This window comes from Cryptomeria japonica, chromosome 7, assembly GCF_030272615.1.
Source record: "Cryptomeria japonica chromosome 7, Sugi_1.0, whole genome shotgun sequence".
In the NCBI taxonomy this organism is placed as follows: Eukaryota; Viridiplantae; Streptophyta; class Pinopsida; order Cupressales; family Cupressaceae; genus Cryptomeria; species Cryptomeria japonica.
Genome location: NC_081411.1, coordinates 271,597,882 through 271,615,652, shown reverse-complemented (window position 1 = coordinate 271,615,652; position 17,771 = coordinate 271,597,882). Strand labels below are relative to the sequence as shown.

At 33.8% G+C, this 17,771-nt stretch overlaps 2 protein-coding genes across 2 annotated transcripts; both read right to left on the bottom strand.

Moving 5' to 3' along the window:
* Positions 1-12,168: 12,168 nt before the first annotated feature.
* LOC131046055 (protein NRT1/ PTR FAMILY 5.3-like) lies at positions 12,169-12,804 on the bottom strand. Its single transcript, XM_057979713.2, has one exon. It carries the CDS (start codon positions 12,802-12,804, stop codon positions 12,169-12,171), a length of 636 nt encoding a protein of 211 aa, XP_057835696.2.
* Positions 12,805-12,909: 105 nt separating this feature from the next.
* On the bottom strand, positions 12,910-14,002 carry LOC131856666 (protein NRT1/ PTR FAMILY 5.3-like). The gene is made up of 3 exons (XM_059208525.1): positions 13,894-14,002; positions 13,583-13,800; positions 12,910-13,500 (listed from the first exon to the last, which is right to left on the bottom strand). The coding sequence occupies exons 1-3, from the start codon at positions 14,000-14,002 to the stop codon at positions 12,910-12,912; spliced, it is 918 nt and encodes a 305-aa protein (XP_059064508.1).
* Between the last annotated feature and the right edge of the window lie 3,769 nt (positions 14,003-17,771).

The window sequence follows — 17,771 nt, the reverse complement described above, 5'->3', positions numbered from 1 at the left end:
TCCAAGTTTCCCTCTATTCCCAGAAGAGAGATCTACACCCAAAGACTATCAAAATCCCTCCACCCCAAGACTACTCTGCCCTCCCAAAGGTGAGTGTGGTCTTAACTCCCATAAACACAACCATATGAAAAGCATACAAAATAATGTAACAACACATAAAAATCACAATAGTTCAAGACTCATAAATCACACATGAACACGTTTTAAAATATTCAGATTTAGAAACAAACAACAAGAAAACACATTTAAATTCTAAGCATGCCATGCATCAACCTCAACTCCTGCAAATGGATGTGGTTATGAAGAGATTTTAACCCAAGCCAATAAAGAAATACAACCAGCTACAATCTTCCCTTCCTTAGCTAATTTTCCTCTTAAATTTTAAATCCTTCATAACTCTTGATCTCCAAGATTGGAGAGTGGGTAATGAAAAGCTAAGTTAGAATTTTTCTCCTCCTAAGTAGAAATCTTTGCACATCTTCCAACTTCCTTGGAAAAGGATGGTGAGAGCTCATAGGTTAGTCTTCCCAACCCTCTTACATTATTTCTAAAATCGGAAACTGAAAGGTAGGTATAAAGTGGGGAAGTGCAACAATCATTGAAATGGAAGGTTGTCTTACAAAGGGTCAATCTTCAAAAAGCTGAATTTCCGTCCATCTTGGAAAACCCACTTTTGAAGTGATTTGGCAATCACATGTGAGTGGTTAGAAGGCTAAAAATTTCCCTTACCCATAGGTATATCAAGTGGGCCTTTAAAAGTGAGCTAACCCCAAACATAAGAGCTAGTTGGACCCCTCACAAACCCACCTAGAGTTTACCTACGGGTCAAACTTGATGTGACCATTCTAAGGGCTCCCTAACTTTGGGAGAACTAAATGAGGTTTGAAAATGCATTGGTTCCCACATTTCCCTCTCAAGGACATTTCACATGCTAACTCAACATCACAATAGAAGTGTCAAGTGACACCATAAAATACAACATATCAAATACACTGGACATGCCCTTTCAAGGTTGAAACAAATTGTACACACACACATTCATATACTTATATAAAAATAAACACATTACAAATGAGTTGTTGTCTCTCTAAATAGACAAAACTTGGCTTCTCAATCTCATAGAGGTTTGGCCTAGATCTCCCGTGTATTTTCATGGTCACATGGATTAATATCCTACACATATCAGTTCACACATCAATAGGTGTAAAATAATATGTATATATGTACACGCAAGGAAATACACGTCAAACACATAGCATCAAAATATGCACCGCAAGGTAAGATGATTCCATAACATAGTTCAAGTAATTTTCCCAACAATTCCAATGTGAGCATATACTCATTGCAACACCAATGAAATCATGTAAAACCATCACCAAATAAGAATGCATAACAAGATTATAACATCACCAAGAATAGGTATTGAGATCAAGAATAATGTGGTATACATCATATCCACTAGTTTTCATGAATATCATGTGTCAAATAGTCTTATAACCATTATGTATCAAGGTTTTGTCTCGAAACATAAGTGTATAACATAAATGGAAGATATTCTTATGATGAGTTTGGGTAGCGTCCTCACACCCCTAACATATACACAATGCATAGGAAAATTATATCTAACCATCCACAAGGAGGTCAACATTCACTCAACCACCTGGCCAACATAGTCCGTCATATTGAATCAAAGCATCTTAACATAGTGTTCCAACCATCCATGCAAGTTGTTAATAAGGTCAACCATGGTCAAAACAGGTTAATACAGAGTTTGATCGGGGAGGGGTACTACATCATCCCTCCCCAACGTTTGACTTACTCTTGGAAGTCACTTGGCTGGGATACAAAAAATAGGGACAGAATATTCCCAACAATTCCACTAAATTACTCAAAATCTTGTCTTGCCTACTAGGAAGATGCAATACTAAAAATCAACTTTCTAACTTAACAGGTATTACCACCACACTGCACTTATCTAGCATTTTTATCACAATTTACCTCTAGCTCAAGTAGGTGTTTACAAGTTATACTTTACACATTTTGCAATTAATTTAAGTTAATACACTATCAAATCATATCAATAGGACACATCATCTTCCATTACCTAGGTTATGCATATTAGTTAACTTATTCAATTTCTAGGAGTCATATTTTCAATAAGGATTTGTTCAAAACATGATTATTCTACTGAAATTATTGTCCACTGCATGTGTGACAAAGAGAATTAACATCATAACTTACTTCATCCAAGCATAAACTCGCCTATTTTACATCAAGGTACCTCATAGGGGTGTTAATTAATTATTTGTTAAGTCACCCTATGTGCATGATTTCTTCCCACATGATAAGCCAACAAGGTATATTCAAGCTTAATTTTTTCAAATCCGCCCATAATTAGGGTAGTTTAAAACTGCCTCTAGGGCTTACAATGACTAGACATCTAGGTACAAAGGTTAAAGTTATATAGGTCACATCATTCGCAAACTCAAATATTAAGGTATATAATAATCCCATTCTAAGGGAGTGGTGAAAATAATTACACAATTTAAATAGCATCTGTGTAAACATCTCAATGCATGTGCCAACACAATAAGTCTGCAATTTATTAATACCTACATAATTCACTAGGTCTAGTTCATCATTTTGCTAATACTTTGCTTCAATTGATCTCCCAAAGAGTTCCATCATAGAGGATGCACTTTCCATTATCTTACTTTGATATTATACTTTTTTTTTTATTCCTTATGTCTAATTTCACTCCTTGTGGTGTTCTCCTTTGACACACTATCAGAGGTTCACCGAACATGATAGACATTACATTAATCACATAACTAGGGCTAGCTAAATCAAACATTCAAAATGACCACTTGACACTTTAAAATATAGAAGTAAAAATTAAATTTGCCAAGTCCAATATGAAAGAAGAGAAATGCTAGCAATTGAAAAACATTAAAATCATCAACATGGCAATTGTCAAAACTCAAATGAAAAGAAATAGAAATTTAGTGGTCCTTCCATCATAAGAAATATAAAAGAAAGTGCTATCCCCTAACTCACATAACACTATTCAAAAGATAGTCAAACACTGTCGAAATAAAAAACTCAAAACAAGGTGACCATTTTAGCCACACTATAGGGAGTAACCATGACATATCACCCAAGTTCACATGTCCTAAGTATGTTAGGGAGTGATTATTAGACACTTAAGGTTATTAGATTATTTGCATTTCTTTATTATCATGAAATATCTTATACACATGAGAGTACATTTGTTACATAGATCACATTCCAGTTACTTCCATGTTATTACCATTACAAGCAACACTTTCCAATTTAAACCGATATCCACTTAGGATTATGAACAACCATGGTTTAATACTAACAGCTGGATGCACTAATTCTACCATCCTTCGTCCATTCTTCTTGGACTTCCACTAACTAACAAAATATGATAATTCACTTGTTCAATATTACATGGTGACTCATGCATGAATACTTTTATGCCTCGCTTACAAATGGGGTAGTTAGATGAGTACAACTTCGATGCTTTAATACTTAGAACAACTTAGAAGTTGTGCAATGCAATTATATAATTCTACTAGGGACATCATTTGATTTGTTAGCATCTTTTGCTAGCTCCTTGTATCTCCATATTTGATTATCAATCTGTTCCCATCAAGTACGAGCATGATGCCAATTTAATAACAATTATAGTTAAGAACAAACCAAGGGTAGAATAATTGCCAAGTACAATCAATAACACTTGATAACTAATTCATACTTCATGCATACCATAATCATTTTCTAATGATGTAGAAATTTAACTTATTCTTACCTATTTCACTTATACCATCGTGATAACAAGTGGGGGTGCAGACTCAAGAAGTGATAGGTATAGAAATCAGCACCCTCCTTTTAATTGAATTTTGACTAAAAGAAATTATCATTTTCTATCTTGTCTCTTATATATTACTTGCTAGCTAACTACGCCATTAAGAACTTTCAATTATCTTTAAGCCAATAAGTTTGCCTTAACCTCATAGTATCAAGTTATCCTATAATTGCATAACGTAAGGGTGTACCATAAGTACAAAGGTCTTAAGATTCCAATTGACTCCAAGTTGTTTCTTATCTATCCACATGAATAGGTTCCTTATCCACACTCAAGCCTTAAATATAATTTTCCATCTAATCCTCATTTATTCTTTGGCTCTATTAATACTAATATACCCATCTTCCATATACCTTATCAACTTTTGGATATTGGCTCATCCATACCTAATGTTCCTTATACTACCGCTCCCATGTGCCATCAATTTGCAAACATCTTTGGATATGCACAAGTAGAAAAAGTGTTTCAACTGGTGCATAGCTAGTTTCACCTTAGAGGTTGGTTACACCTTCACCTTATATTCTAAATACATATAATCATCCTATGATTATCTAATCTAGTTTCACCTTCTTCTCCTTGTAGCTTAGTAGGGATTCTACATGACTTCCATATCATGTCATTTTCCTTACCAATTACATAGCCCTCTTGAGATTCCTTACCAAAAGGTCTAGTTAGAACATCAAATAGTTCGATTTCCCATTATAAGACCTAACTACATGGGGTTTTAAGAAATATTTCCAATTTTCGTTGTTTAACCTAGCAGGGTCTGTGTCTCCTTGCTTCTCAAATTAAATTACCTTTAGAATTACTAGGGCTCATTTATTAAGTGGATTGTTATTCATCCTTACCTCCATCATCCTTAAGGTTATCCACTACAAGCTCCTTTGTATCGATACACGAACCCTTAACAGGTGGTCTCAAGAAGGGTAACACAATATGGTCACATGCTCAACGTACCTATCTATCAAGAAAGGATAATGCTTTTGCCCAAGATTTATAAAGGTACCACCTAACTCGCTCTAGAAAGGTGCCCCATATGACACCCTTTGTTTACCATTCTTGACAAACTTCCTCATAGGGTTGAATGTTAAATAGAAAACTATCACCATTTGTTATTACTATTACTTCGATGGTACTATGTTTTATTTGACTTGTTCGCTAGGTTTTCATCTTAAACCTTCCTAGCTTGCTTGATTTTGTAATTTCAAGGACATATCCCGACAAATAATATTGCCTCAATTGAGTACTACAAGTATTCTATTACATCAAATTGATTTTCTGTAATAAATTCTTGTCTAGGTTCAATTGGTGCACTTGATTCAATTGAATAGCAGCCTCATAAGTGCTAATGATTAGAACCAATTTTGAGATATTGGAAATATTTTCATATATATTTATTATTATTATTATTTTGATAGGACCTTTGAAAATTTCATAGTTTTGGGGTCCTATTACACCATAATCATTGTGATTATAGAGTTCTAATTCCTAGGGGCTTTTGATGTCCCTTGCAATCTGGTGATCTGATATATGTTGATCTTTGAATAGATTTAATCCACTTCTTGTCTTGCTTCATTATTTCAAATACTCCACAGGTTTTCACTTAGGTGTTCTACTCTAGAATACAACACCCTTTTTTTTCATTTAAATTTTTTATTCAAATATATATATATATAGGGTATCAATCCCTTTTAAATTTTAAATCCCTTCTTTTTAAAATTTGGGATGCTTCTGCCCCCCCACTTATTAATTTATTATTATTATTATATTGTAACCCTAAAAAATTAAACCTTATTTTTAAAAAAAACTCTTTATATTTATGCCCTGTCTTAATAGGGCGTCTTGTATCTATCTTTTCTTTTTACCTTCATGTTTTTTCATTGAGCAGGGAGAGTCGAGTTTGCGAGGTAATGACGTTATGGTTTACGGAAGGGAAAATGCACAGGGTTTGTGAGGGGGGTGTGGAGTTGGTGGTCCGCGGCCACCGGTGGGTTGCAATAATGAAATGCCACTGGTTCCTCTACCCACGGAGGTGGGGTAGAGCCTTCTACTCCACTATCCCCTACGTGGTCACCCCCTTTTTTTATATTTATTTAAAAAAAAAATTATAAAAAAAATGTGTCCTTTTTTATCTATTTGAAATATATATATATATATATATATATATATATATATATATATATATGTATGTATGTATGTATGTATGTATATGTATGTATATGTATATATGTATATATATGTATATATATATGGACAGATGTATATACATACATATATATATACATATATATATATATATATATACACATATATATACATATATATATACATATATATATATGTATATATGCAATATAAATCTCAGTTTCTTCAATAAGATTATTTAAACAATGATTTCTTTAGCATGGCAGGGATCTATATATATATACATATATACATATGTGTATACACACACACACACACATAGACATGTGTGTGTGTACACATATATATGTGTATATATATATGTATATACATATATACATACATATATATATATATACATATATACATATATATATATATATATGTATGTATGTATAAATATATGTATATATATATATATATGTATACATGTTTATATATATATATACATATATACATATACATATATACACATACTTATACACATATATACACATATATACATATATATACATGTATATATATACATATATATACTTATATATATACATGTATATATATGTATATATGTGTATATATGTGTATATATATGTGTATATGTATGTATAAACATGAAGGCCTCATTGAATATTAAATCTGATTTGCATATTAGATACACAGTTTATAGTGGGGATTCCGAAATCCTTTTGTTTTCTTTGAAGTAGAATATATGTATATATATAATATATATATTTTCATATTTTGACAAATACCTTTAGGAGCACCTTTGGTAAAATCTTTTTTTTTTTAAACAAACTTACAAGTTGCAGATTAAAGGTAGAGATGTATCAAATACATATTAATTTATAGATCTAAATGCTACTGTTTTTATAAGAGTATGTGAAATGTTAATATGTTTTTGTTTTTTTTAAATTTGAACTTGTGATGGGCAGATATTAAAACATTTACAGAAGATTAAATCCATATTCCTATCCTTCTATTTTTTTTCTTCTACAATTTCTTACTCATCTAACCATAGATTTATTCTAACTAGTCTATTTTCTTTCCCAAGCAATTCATTATTCTATAATGGGAACAATGTAAATCCTAGAAATAAAATGAAACTTAAAAGCTTTTCTTATATATCAATAACATAAATCAAGAGCACAACATCTTATTGTCAATAGAAAAACAATTCTTTCTAACTTTGTAAATTTATTCCAATAAGAGTTTTAATAGAATACTACCCATTTCCTACTTTTCTCTTTTTTTTTCCTTCTAAATACATGAACTTAAAGAAATATACACCTTTCTTTCACCTACATATTTTTTTTGAAAACTCAATGGTATGAAGTAGAATACTTAGGTCTTGCTTTCACATTTTTTTTTCTCTAATATAAATAAACAACTTCACTAATTGCTCAAATTTTACATAGTTGGGGACAATCATGCACATGCTACAAAACATGTCAAGGCACATGGAATAGTCATCTCTTTTCTGCAACATAATTTTGTTTCTTCTTCCAACTCCTAATAGACAAGAGACAGACCTGGAAATAAACTCCTTTGTGTTGTGACCATGGAGGCTCACCTCCCAACCTAGACCTACAAGAGGCCACCCCCGAGCTAGGGAGATCTATGTGCCAAACAGGTTACAACCATACTCACACATAAATCAGATTTTAATAACATACAGATACAACACAAAACTCCCATATTCCCAAGTTTTCACAAAGTCAAATATGACTTCAATCATAGGGGTGAAGGTGGACCAAATCAAAGGTGAGATCTACCAAAATAATAAGCAACAAATACCTCCATAACCTTAACCATTAAATTTCATTATAACAACAACCCCTCTCTCTCTCTCTCTCTCTCTCTCTCTCTCTCTCTCTCTCATTTTCTCATGACCCAAAATAAAACCCCTTATGACCCCCAAAGGCAAACATGCCAAACCCACCTTATGGCCCTCTCTCTTGTTTTCTCATGACCCAAAATAAAATGCCTTATGACCCCCAAAGGAAAACATGCCAAACCCACCTTATGGCCCCCAAATTTATAGAAATAAAAGAAAAAAATGTAGCAAGGATCCTAGATCCAAGTTTCTCTCTCTTTTCAAAAGAGAGCTCTACACCCTAAGACTATCAAACTCCCTTCACCCCAAGACTACACTGCCCTCCCAAGGGTGAGTATGGTCTTATTTCCCATAAAAACAACCATATGAAAAGCATAAAAAATATGCTACAGTACATCAAAATCACAATAGTTCAAGACTCGTAAATCACACACAAACACCTTTTAAAATATGTAGATTTAGAAATAAACAACAAGAAAACACATTTAAATTCTAAGGGTGCCATGCACGAACCTCAACTCCTACAAATGGATGTGGTGATGGAGAGCTTCCAACCCAAGCCAATCAAGAAATCCAACCAGCTACAAGCTTCCCTTCCTTAGCTAGTTTTCCTCCTAAATTTCAAATTCTTCAAAACTCTTGATCTCCAAGATTGGAGAGTTAGTAATGAAAATCTAAGTTAGAATTTTTGTCCTCCTAAGTAGAACTCTTCTCACATCTTACAACTTCCTTGGAAAAGGATGGTGAGAGCTCATAGGTTTGTCTTCTAAACTCTCTTACCTGGTTTATAAAAGAGGAAATTGAAAGGTAAGTGTAAGGTGGGGAAGTGCATCAATCACTGAAATGGAAGGTTGTCTTACCAAGGGTCAATCTTCAGAAAGCTAAATTTTCATCCATTGTGGAAAACCCACTTTTGAAGTGACTTGGTTACAAAGCTAAAAATGTCCCTTACCCATAGGAATATCAAGTGGGCCTTCAAAAGTGACCTAATGTCAGCCATAGGAGCTAGTTTTACCCCTCAAAATCTGACCTAAAATTTACCTATGGGTCAAACTTGATTTGATCATTCTAAGGGCTCCCTAACCAAGTTGTTTTTTTGGGATAACTAAATGAGGTTTGAAAATGCATTGGTTCCCACATTTCCCTCTCAAGGACATGTCCTATGCTAACTCAACATTACAATTCAAGTGTCAAGTGACACCATAAAGTACAACATATCAAATACACTGGACATGCCCTTTCAAGGTTGAAACAAATTAACTAATTAACAAATTGAACACACACACATACATAGACTTATACGAAAATAAACACATTACAAACTAGGTGTTGTCTCTCTAAATAGACAAACCTTGGCTTCACAATCACACATAGGTTTAGGTTATGCCTTATAGTAGGTCCAAAACACTATGGATATATATACATGCAAGGAAATACACGTCAAACACATAGCATCAAAATATGCACTGGAAGGTAAGACGATTCCATAACATAGTTCAAGTACTTTTCCCAACAATTCACATGTGAGCATATACTCATTGCAACACAAATGAAATCGTATAAAACCATCACCAAATAAGCATGCATCAAAAGATTATAACATCACCAAGAATAGGTACTGAAAACAAGCATAATGTGGTATACATCATATTCACTAGTTTTCATTAAGATCATGTCTCAAATAGTCTCATGACCATAATGTATCAAGGTTTTGTCTCGAAAGATAAGTGTATAATAGAAATGAAAGATATTCTTATGATGAGTTTGGGGTAGGGTTCTCACACCTCTGACATATACATGATGCATAGGCAAATTATATCTAACTATCCTCAAGGAGGTCAACATTCACTCAACTACCAGGCCAACATAGTCCGTCATATTGAATCAAAGCATCTTAACATAGTGTTCCAACCATCCATGCAAGCTGTTAATAAGGTCAACCGTGGTCAAACTAGGTTAATCCAGAGTTTGATTGGGGGGGGGTACTACATAACATTTATAAAGGAATATACAAGATTTAATGCCCTCCTTTGGATGCATGAGAATCTTGAACATGAAAGAATCTACATGCATGCATAGGCATCCACATCTAGAAATAGCTAGCTATCATAGATTTTGTCATAAAGTGCTCTTACACCACATAAATCATCATACACCAATGCGTCATAAGATTATGTCATAACTCAATGCATAAAATCAACATGACATCATGGTGCGGTCAACCAAGCTGGATGCCTACATCTCCATGTGCAACATATGTGATATAAAGGCACCTTTAAGTAAGATGCCACCAAATCAATATGTCTTGCTAGGTGACTAGATATTAGTATGCATTAAATAAATAAAGTAAATCAATTAATTAAATGCTAAGACTTGCATTGGTTGAGGCAACTCAAACCCAATACAATATTCAATCATGAGATGAAACATGATTAACATTATATGCCTACGAAGATAATCAAAACCACTCATACTAATTTTCTAATAAAATGTATCATCATGGGGAGATAAATTAAAGAGCATGATGCTATCACATCATACAAAAAGGATAACATCACAAAAATCACCAATATCAGTAGTTGCTAAAGAAGCTATAATCTAATGACATAAAGCATCATCTCAAGATGGGTCACTAGAAGGTTGGACTACATTAAACATATGTTACATAGTCAAGCATCACGTACAAAAAAATGACATATATTTATTAAAAATATATCTATGTAAATATCCTACTATGTATCTAAATAATGGTGTAGAAACATATAAATTTCAAGAAAAGTGTACTTGTATCAATGATATAAATAACTATGTAATTAACATAGAGATACAATCCCTACCTTTAATATTATCATTAGAGAAATAACAATAATAAAAAAAAATGAAAAATATCTATTAGAAAAAGTATATTCTAATATAAGATTTCAAAAGAACTTAAAATCAAGACCAAATCCCAACTCAAAAATGTAACTAATTAAGAATTGAAAATATTTATTTATATTTTTCCTTTCACATAAGCACTATTGTTTAATAGATATTTTGTTTCCACATAAACTACATGTTAATATTACTTTGATGATATTTGTAGTTTCATAAAACTAAATGTGAAAACAAATGTTGTATCTTTTTCCAACTATCTACTAATAAGGGAGAGAGCTTAATAGTGGTAAGGGCTATGTTTTTGCCTCCGAAAATCTGCCTTATGTATTTTAATTTTTTTTAATTTTGTACAATGCTTACATGTCAAGCCCCATACTTAAGGAAAAAAGGGTTTTGAGTCCAGTTGGTCAAATATAATGCCACATCACATACCTTTTTTGCCAAGGAGTCCAAAATGGCCCCAAAAGGAAGTAAGACGTAGAGTGGTACACTAAGTCATGTTTATTGGTGTATTGATGTGGCATCACATGATTGGTTGTTTTTAAAATTTATTGGAATCTTTTTAGAGATAAGTATTGACATGACACTTTTTGGCTTTACTAATGGACTAATTTGCCCCACTAATAGACTAATTATGCCCAAATACTTTTTCAAAAAAAGGACCCCACAACCATGAAACCCTTTCCCTTAACACATCTTTGTAAAATTGTTTTCTTCAATATAAAAAAACATATATTAGAAACATATATTAGAAGCTTGAATATTTTATTTATTTATAAAACCAACCTAACTTTATAATCTTACATTAATTGCATTCATTATTGTTTATGAATTTCTTTTAGAATTTTTTATCTTTTTCTATTCTTTCTTTTCGCCACATTTCTTGTATATACGATTTTGAGCGTTAAAAATCAAAGCTAGACCGTTCATCTTCATTGGAGTAAGCAACATTTGAGGATTGCCAGAGAGTACGACGAGATGCCCACATGCAGCTAAGCAACATCAATAACTTCAAAGATTAAATAACATATTCTACACAGTCGCTAGCAACAGCAATAGCATATTCCAATATATTTATTGTATATTCAACTACAATGATTTCGACAAACGATTTATTCCATGCATTATATTTCCTTGAGTTAACTATTGTTTCACTGAATGCCATTGTGATTCCCGTCAGCATTGTTGGTGTTAGTGGGGACTATTTCTATTGTCTGGGCGTACTCTTCCAATAACGCTTGGCTTGTTTCTCTCTTGTATGTGTAGATACACGACACGATCAAGAAGAAAATGTAGTTGAGGCTATTCAGAATAGCTAAGCGTGAGGTATTCACATTATCTAATATCCAGCTTTGATGACCCCCTCCCCCTGTAATGTTGTTTACAGCGGTGAGTATAACACTGTTGAGAAGGCACCAACTCCAAGAGAGGCTGCATACAATGAAGTTCCCAAACTTTGCATACTCTCAGGAGCTTGGTCATAAAAGAACTCCAGTTTTCCTACTTCTAAAAAGGCTTCTGCAATACCCATCACACCATACTGTGGAAGCAGGATGAACATGCTCCGAGGAACAATTGCATTCGCATCACCTGCAAGCCCATGGCTTTTAACGACATCCAACCTTTTCATTTCTGTTATTACAGCCGCTACCATGGCAATAGTATAGAGAACCATACCAACTCCCATCCTCTGTAGTATAGTTATGCCTCGTGGGTTTCCAGTGAATCTTCGACACACTGGGACTAAGAGGCGATCATAGATTATAAGGACGAGTAACATTAGTACTGGAAGAAAAACTGCAAGACTAGCTGGAGGAATTTGAAAGTTAGAACCCATATGCCTATTCAGACTCATGCCCTGCTTTATGAAAAGTGTTCCACCTTGAGATAGTAATGTACTCGGGAAAATAAGCGTCAGCCAAATTGGAAGGATTCTTATCATGATCTTTGTCTCCTCCACATCTGTCACAGTACACGGATTTGAACCAGAGGTATTTTGTACGGCCGCTTTGTCCATAAATATGTCATTTACAAGTACGCCAAGAAGATAAAACCATTAAATCAAATTCACTTTCTAATTCTGAGGTACGATCATTAGCATAAAATTCGTAGAAGAATAATCTTAAAAAGCTATATAAGGATTAAATTCTAACCTCATTAGTTTTGTATGGCCAATTGGGTATCGACCCTGAGTAAGGTATTCCTTTGTATCAACTTCATAAAGACAGGATGCATCTGTAGGAACCTGAACTTTCCAGTTCTGAATGACCCTAGAAATGACTTTAGCCATTCGCTTCAGCGGGCTACCGACCCGAACTTTATGTCTATATAGTGGAGTTCCTATTATGAACAGAATATATGATATGATTAGGGCTCCCGCTATGATTCCACTGGCCACTCCCCAACTAATGTTATCTTGAATATACACAATCAGAGTCTGACCAATCAGACTTTCACTGAAGACAACAAAAATCCACCAATTGAAAAAGGAGCTCTTCCGCAACTTTTCCTTGGGATGGAAGTCATCAAACTGATCCGCACCGATAGTGGAGATGCATGGTTTGGTCCCTCCAGAAGCGACAGCAAGAAGATACAAAGCAAAGTAAAAAATCCCAATCTGCAGAGACGATGCCTTTTGACAGACTTCATTGGGTTGGCATTCTGGCGGTCTCAGAGACTTCAATGTAACTGCTAGTGTCATAATCCCCATTCCCTGATCCACAATGAATTAAATATGCTCTTTCAGATAACCCATTTGATAGTCAATTATGTAAGAGAGAGCTAACAATCCTTACCAGAATATATACAGAAGAAAATACTATGAATGTCCAGAAGCAGCCCAAGTATGTATCGGCAATGTATGCCCCAAATAAAGGAGTAATCCAGAGAGTGCCATTCCAATTACTGGCGTTCCTAGCGGAGGAAACGGTGCCTTCATGCAACTTGGTTGTCAGATACACCATTAAGTTTGTCCATATGCCCGCAAATGCCAATCTTTCAATAAATTCGTATCCTGTATACAAAATCAACCATCTTCGTAAAAGAATAAAAAGCAGAAAATGATAGCAAGGCAAAGCTAGATGGAGAGAAATTATCGAGTTATTACCAATGATCAGAGAACAAGCTCTCCACCTCCCTGTCCTTTCTCTTATAACAGGCTTTCCCCTCAAATCCACAGATCCATCTAAAACCAAATCCGCTTCATCAATAGCCATGAGTCACCTCTACTTTGAAACACAGGCGAAATATTTTATTTTCTCCAGCTTTTATGCAAGTTCAGGGGTATTGTATCATTTTGAGAAACTCGGAGCTTCCATTTATATTTCTTTTGTGCCGTCTGTGTAAATTTACCTAAACAAGAACCGGTTGTTGAGTTGTACCTATTTGAGTTATTTTACCTAGAAAGTCGACAGTAGTTTAGAATTGTATTTAATTGAATTATATATGTACACTTGCGCGTGTGGGGTTCAACTAAGCGAAACAAAATTAGAAATTGGGATCTTCTATTTCTGCGCATACGGTGAGTTTTGAAAGCATTCTTGGTAGGTCTTGGCACGTCCATGGTCATTTTTACCGCATGTATGGTTAACTAGGGATCTCATTTATGTTGTGTATATAGTAGTTTCTAGCACGTGTTTGGTTAATTTTGTTGTGTCTCTAGTCATATTAGGGTTTTTAATAAATCTGCAATTTTCTTTTTTTCTCGCGTGTTTGGTTGCTTTTTTCACTTCTCTGCTACTTTATGATGCATATTTGGTAGTTTTTAGCACATGTCTAGTTAATTTTTGCGTATTTGATCATATTAGAGTTTTTGATAAATCTGCAATTTTCTATTTTTTTTTGTGCACATGGTTGCTTTATACACATCTTAGCTCCTTTATGATGAGTATTCGATAGTTTCTTGCATGTGTTTGCTTAATCTTATGGAATCTCTGGTCATATTAGGGTTTTTGGTAATCTACCACCTTCTATTTCTATCATGTGTTCAATTATTTTAAGATTATCTTTGGACCTTTTTGTCACATCTTTGGTTGTTCTTATTGTGTATTAAGTCTTTTCAACCACGTGTCTGATCTCTATAATTTTGTTTTTACATTTCATCTTTTTCTTTTTTAGATTCATTTTCATCTTTGGCAAACCCTTGTTGGTATTAATGAAGTGGTGCAACTTGTTCTTCAATTGTAGAAGACCCTTCTTTGAACTACTAATCCTTTCTTGTAGGACCTAGCATGCAAATGGGGTTATTTTTGCAACTACTAACTTGTAGTTTTGTAGGTGTAGCTAATTGCATTTATGCTTTTCTAGATTAGGTCACATTTAGATTTGGTGCTCTAAAAGGAATCTTTGTTTGTCATGTTTTGTGTGTTTGCATGCTTCATGTTAGAAACCAAGGTGTTGTGAAATTATCATATCCCCTCACCTTTATGGATCTTGGGTGTAAGAGAAAGCATAATATGATCCTATTTTTCTTTTGTAGAGGGCCTAACTTAGGAGAAGTGAACACTCCAAGTGGTATTAGCTTTGGGCCACTATAAAAATAGGGTGAAAGGCAAAATCTAGACACTCAAGTGCCTATAATCACTATTGATATGTGTCAATTAGGATGTGGATCTATGGGCCATGTTGGGTTGACTAGAGACTTGACTGTCTTATTGCAAAATTCACATGTGTGGGTGTCCTAGAATACTGACTAGAAACCTTGTTTTAGTGGCCCGCCCTTTTTATTAAGTGTTTGTGGCATTCTTAGTGCAAGGGCATAGCATCACACCCTAAATTTACTCACCATATGTACTTCCTTGAGTCGAGACAATTTTTGGGGGGTTGTATAAGCTAATTGTGGCTTCCATAAAGAGGGTGGTTGGGTTATGCCTCCCAGTCTGGGCTCCCCTACCTATCCTTCTCTTGCAACTTGGTAAGAATGCAAAGCACTCCTTAAAGTGTTGTGCATTTAGGTTGAAGAGGTACTGAGTTGTGGGCCTAAGTTTTGTTGTAATAGGGCTTAAACTTAGGTGTAAAGAGTGTTTGGTGTCTCTTCAAACTAGTGGAAATATGGGCTTTGAGGGGCCTACCCATATTCTTATTGTTGTTCATCAATCAATAATCATTATGTCTTTGTGTTTGCAGTGTCTTCATGCTACATTAATAATCAAATATTTAGATTTTGGTCATAATTTCAATATAAAAAATAAACATGTAAAATTTCACTAGACTCACATTTTTCTTAGAATTCTTCTTGTGTATTTGAGAGATAAAACTATGTATTTGAAAGCTAAAAGCTACATATTTGTTCATTAATCTTGTGTATTTGTCATTTGATCCCATGCATTTATTTTAGAGATATTTAGAGCTTCCAAGATGATTCCATATGATTCTAAATCAATCAACCATAGATTTCACCATAGATTTTATTCCATATTCAGTCATTTCCTTCATAGCTTTATCAAAACCCAATCCTATCAAGTGCAAAAGTTGTCTTTTTTCAGCATCATCTTGCATCAACCTTGACATCAATAAGTTGTCTTTCTACTTAAATCTATCATCATCAAGTAGCATACCATCTTAGTTTATTGAGGTATGTCAACTTACCTTGGAATTTATTATCTCAGAGGAAGTCGCATCTTCCTGAAGCTATCAATTCATGGCTATACATCATAGTCATGATTTTTTCACTATTTGAGTCTCATCATAGGACCTTGCAAGACAACGATTGACTTTTATTTATCTTAGTCATCACCTTATCTTAATCCACATCATCATCCTTTTGATGTTTCTATTCTATCACCTAAGTCAAACATTTCATTTGTATTGTTGAAACTAGAGCCCAAAAACTTAGAAGAGAAGACCGAGAAACTTAGAGATCTCAAAATATGGATCCTTATTACTATGATAATGATGAGTACTTCAGATAATGATGAGTACTTCAGATAACGATCCTTTCGAAACTGAGGTTATGTTTAATATTATAATAATGATTCCCCAACCTCATGAGATATTCAAGAACACATGGCTAATTCTATGTACAATGAATTTCTTAAGGTCGTGTTATGCTATTGCTTAATGCTTAGTCAAGATGGTGTCAAATTACCTCCTGATTTTGATGTGTCTAAACTTAAGGATTGTAATCAAAATGATGCTAATGTTAATGAACATGGATTTAGAGGTATCTCCATTCCTGAGTCACCTTCGTCTCTTGTACAAAAACAAAACATCCTAGCTCAAGATGCCCAAATTCATACCTAGCAAGAACATAGCCAACCTCATCTTAATAACCTTTGAGTAGGTTGTTAAAAGAACATCCACTCACATACCAATAGCTTGCATCATGGTCATAATCATGGTCATGCTTCTACTAGACAACAACATGATGCATTTAAGGATCAAAACTAAGGTCATGCTTTTAATACATGATACCCATGGTCATAATGCTAATCACCATTCTTAGCATTACCAACAATATCAAAGTTATGCTCCCCCTCCACCTAAAGGTCAATACAATAACTATGACCCACCACCTTATACCTATCAATCTTGATCAAGATCCAATATTTAGAAAACATTTCTACAATAAGGATTCTTTTTATCCCTAATAAATTAGAAACACATTGTGCAAAGAATAATATTAACCATTTCCTATTTTGAATATCATTTTTTATTTCTTGGAAAGTGTGATAAATCTTGTTATGTATATTTTATGGAACCCCTATGAATCCTTTTCATAATTCAATGTACTATCTATCTCCTCTTAGTGATTTGGAATAAGATCATGAGTGCACTAAATTGAAAAAAAAACTTTTTCATGAAGCATTGAAAGCAAATAAAGGTATGTTTTCAAAATTCCCTAATAATTGTGTGTCTTCATATATAGAACCAAATAAAGGAAAAATGTATTTTCACTCACTTCTCCAAGATTTGAAATGGGTAATCCCTTAAGGATTCAATTATCCATTCTTTTGGTGTTTCCAACTAAGTGCATAAGAATTTCCT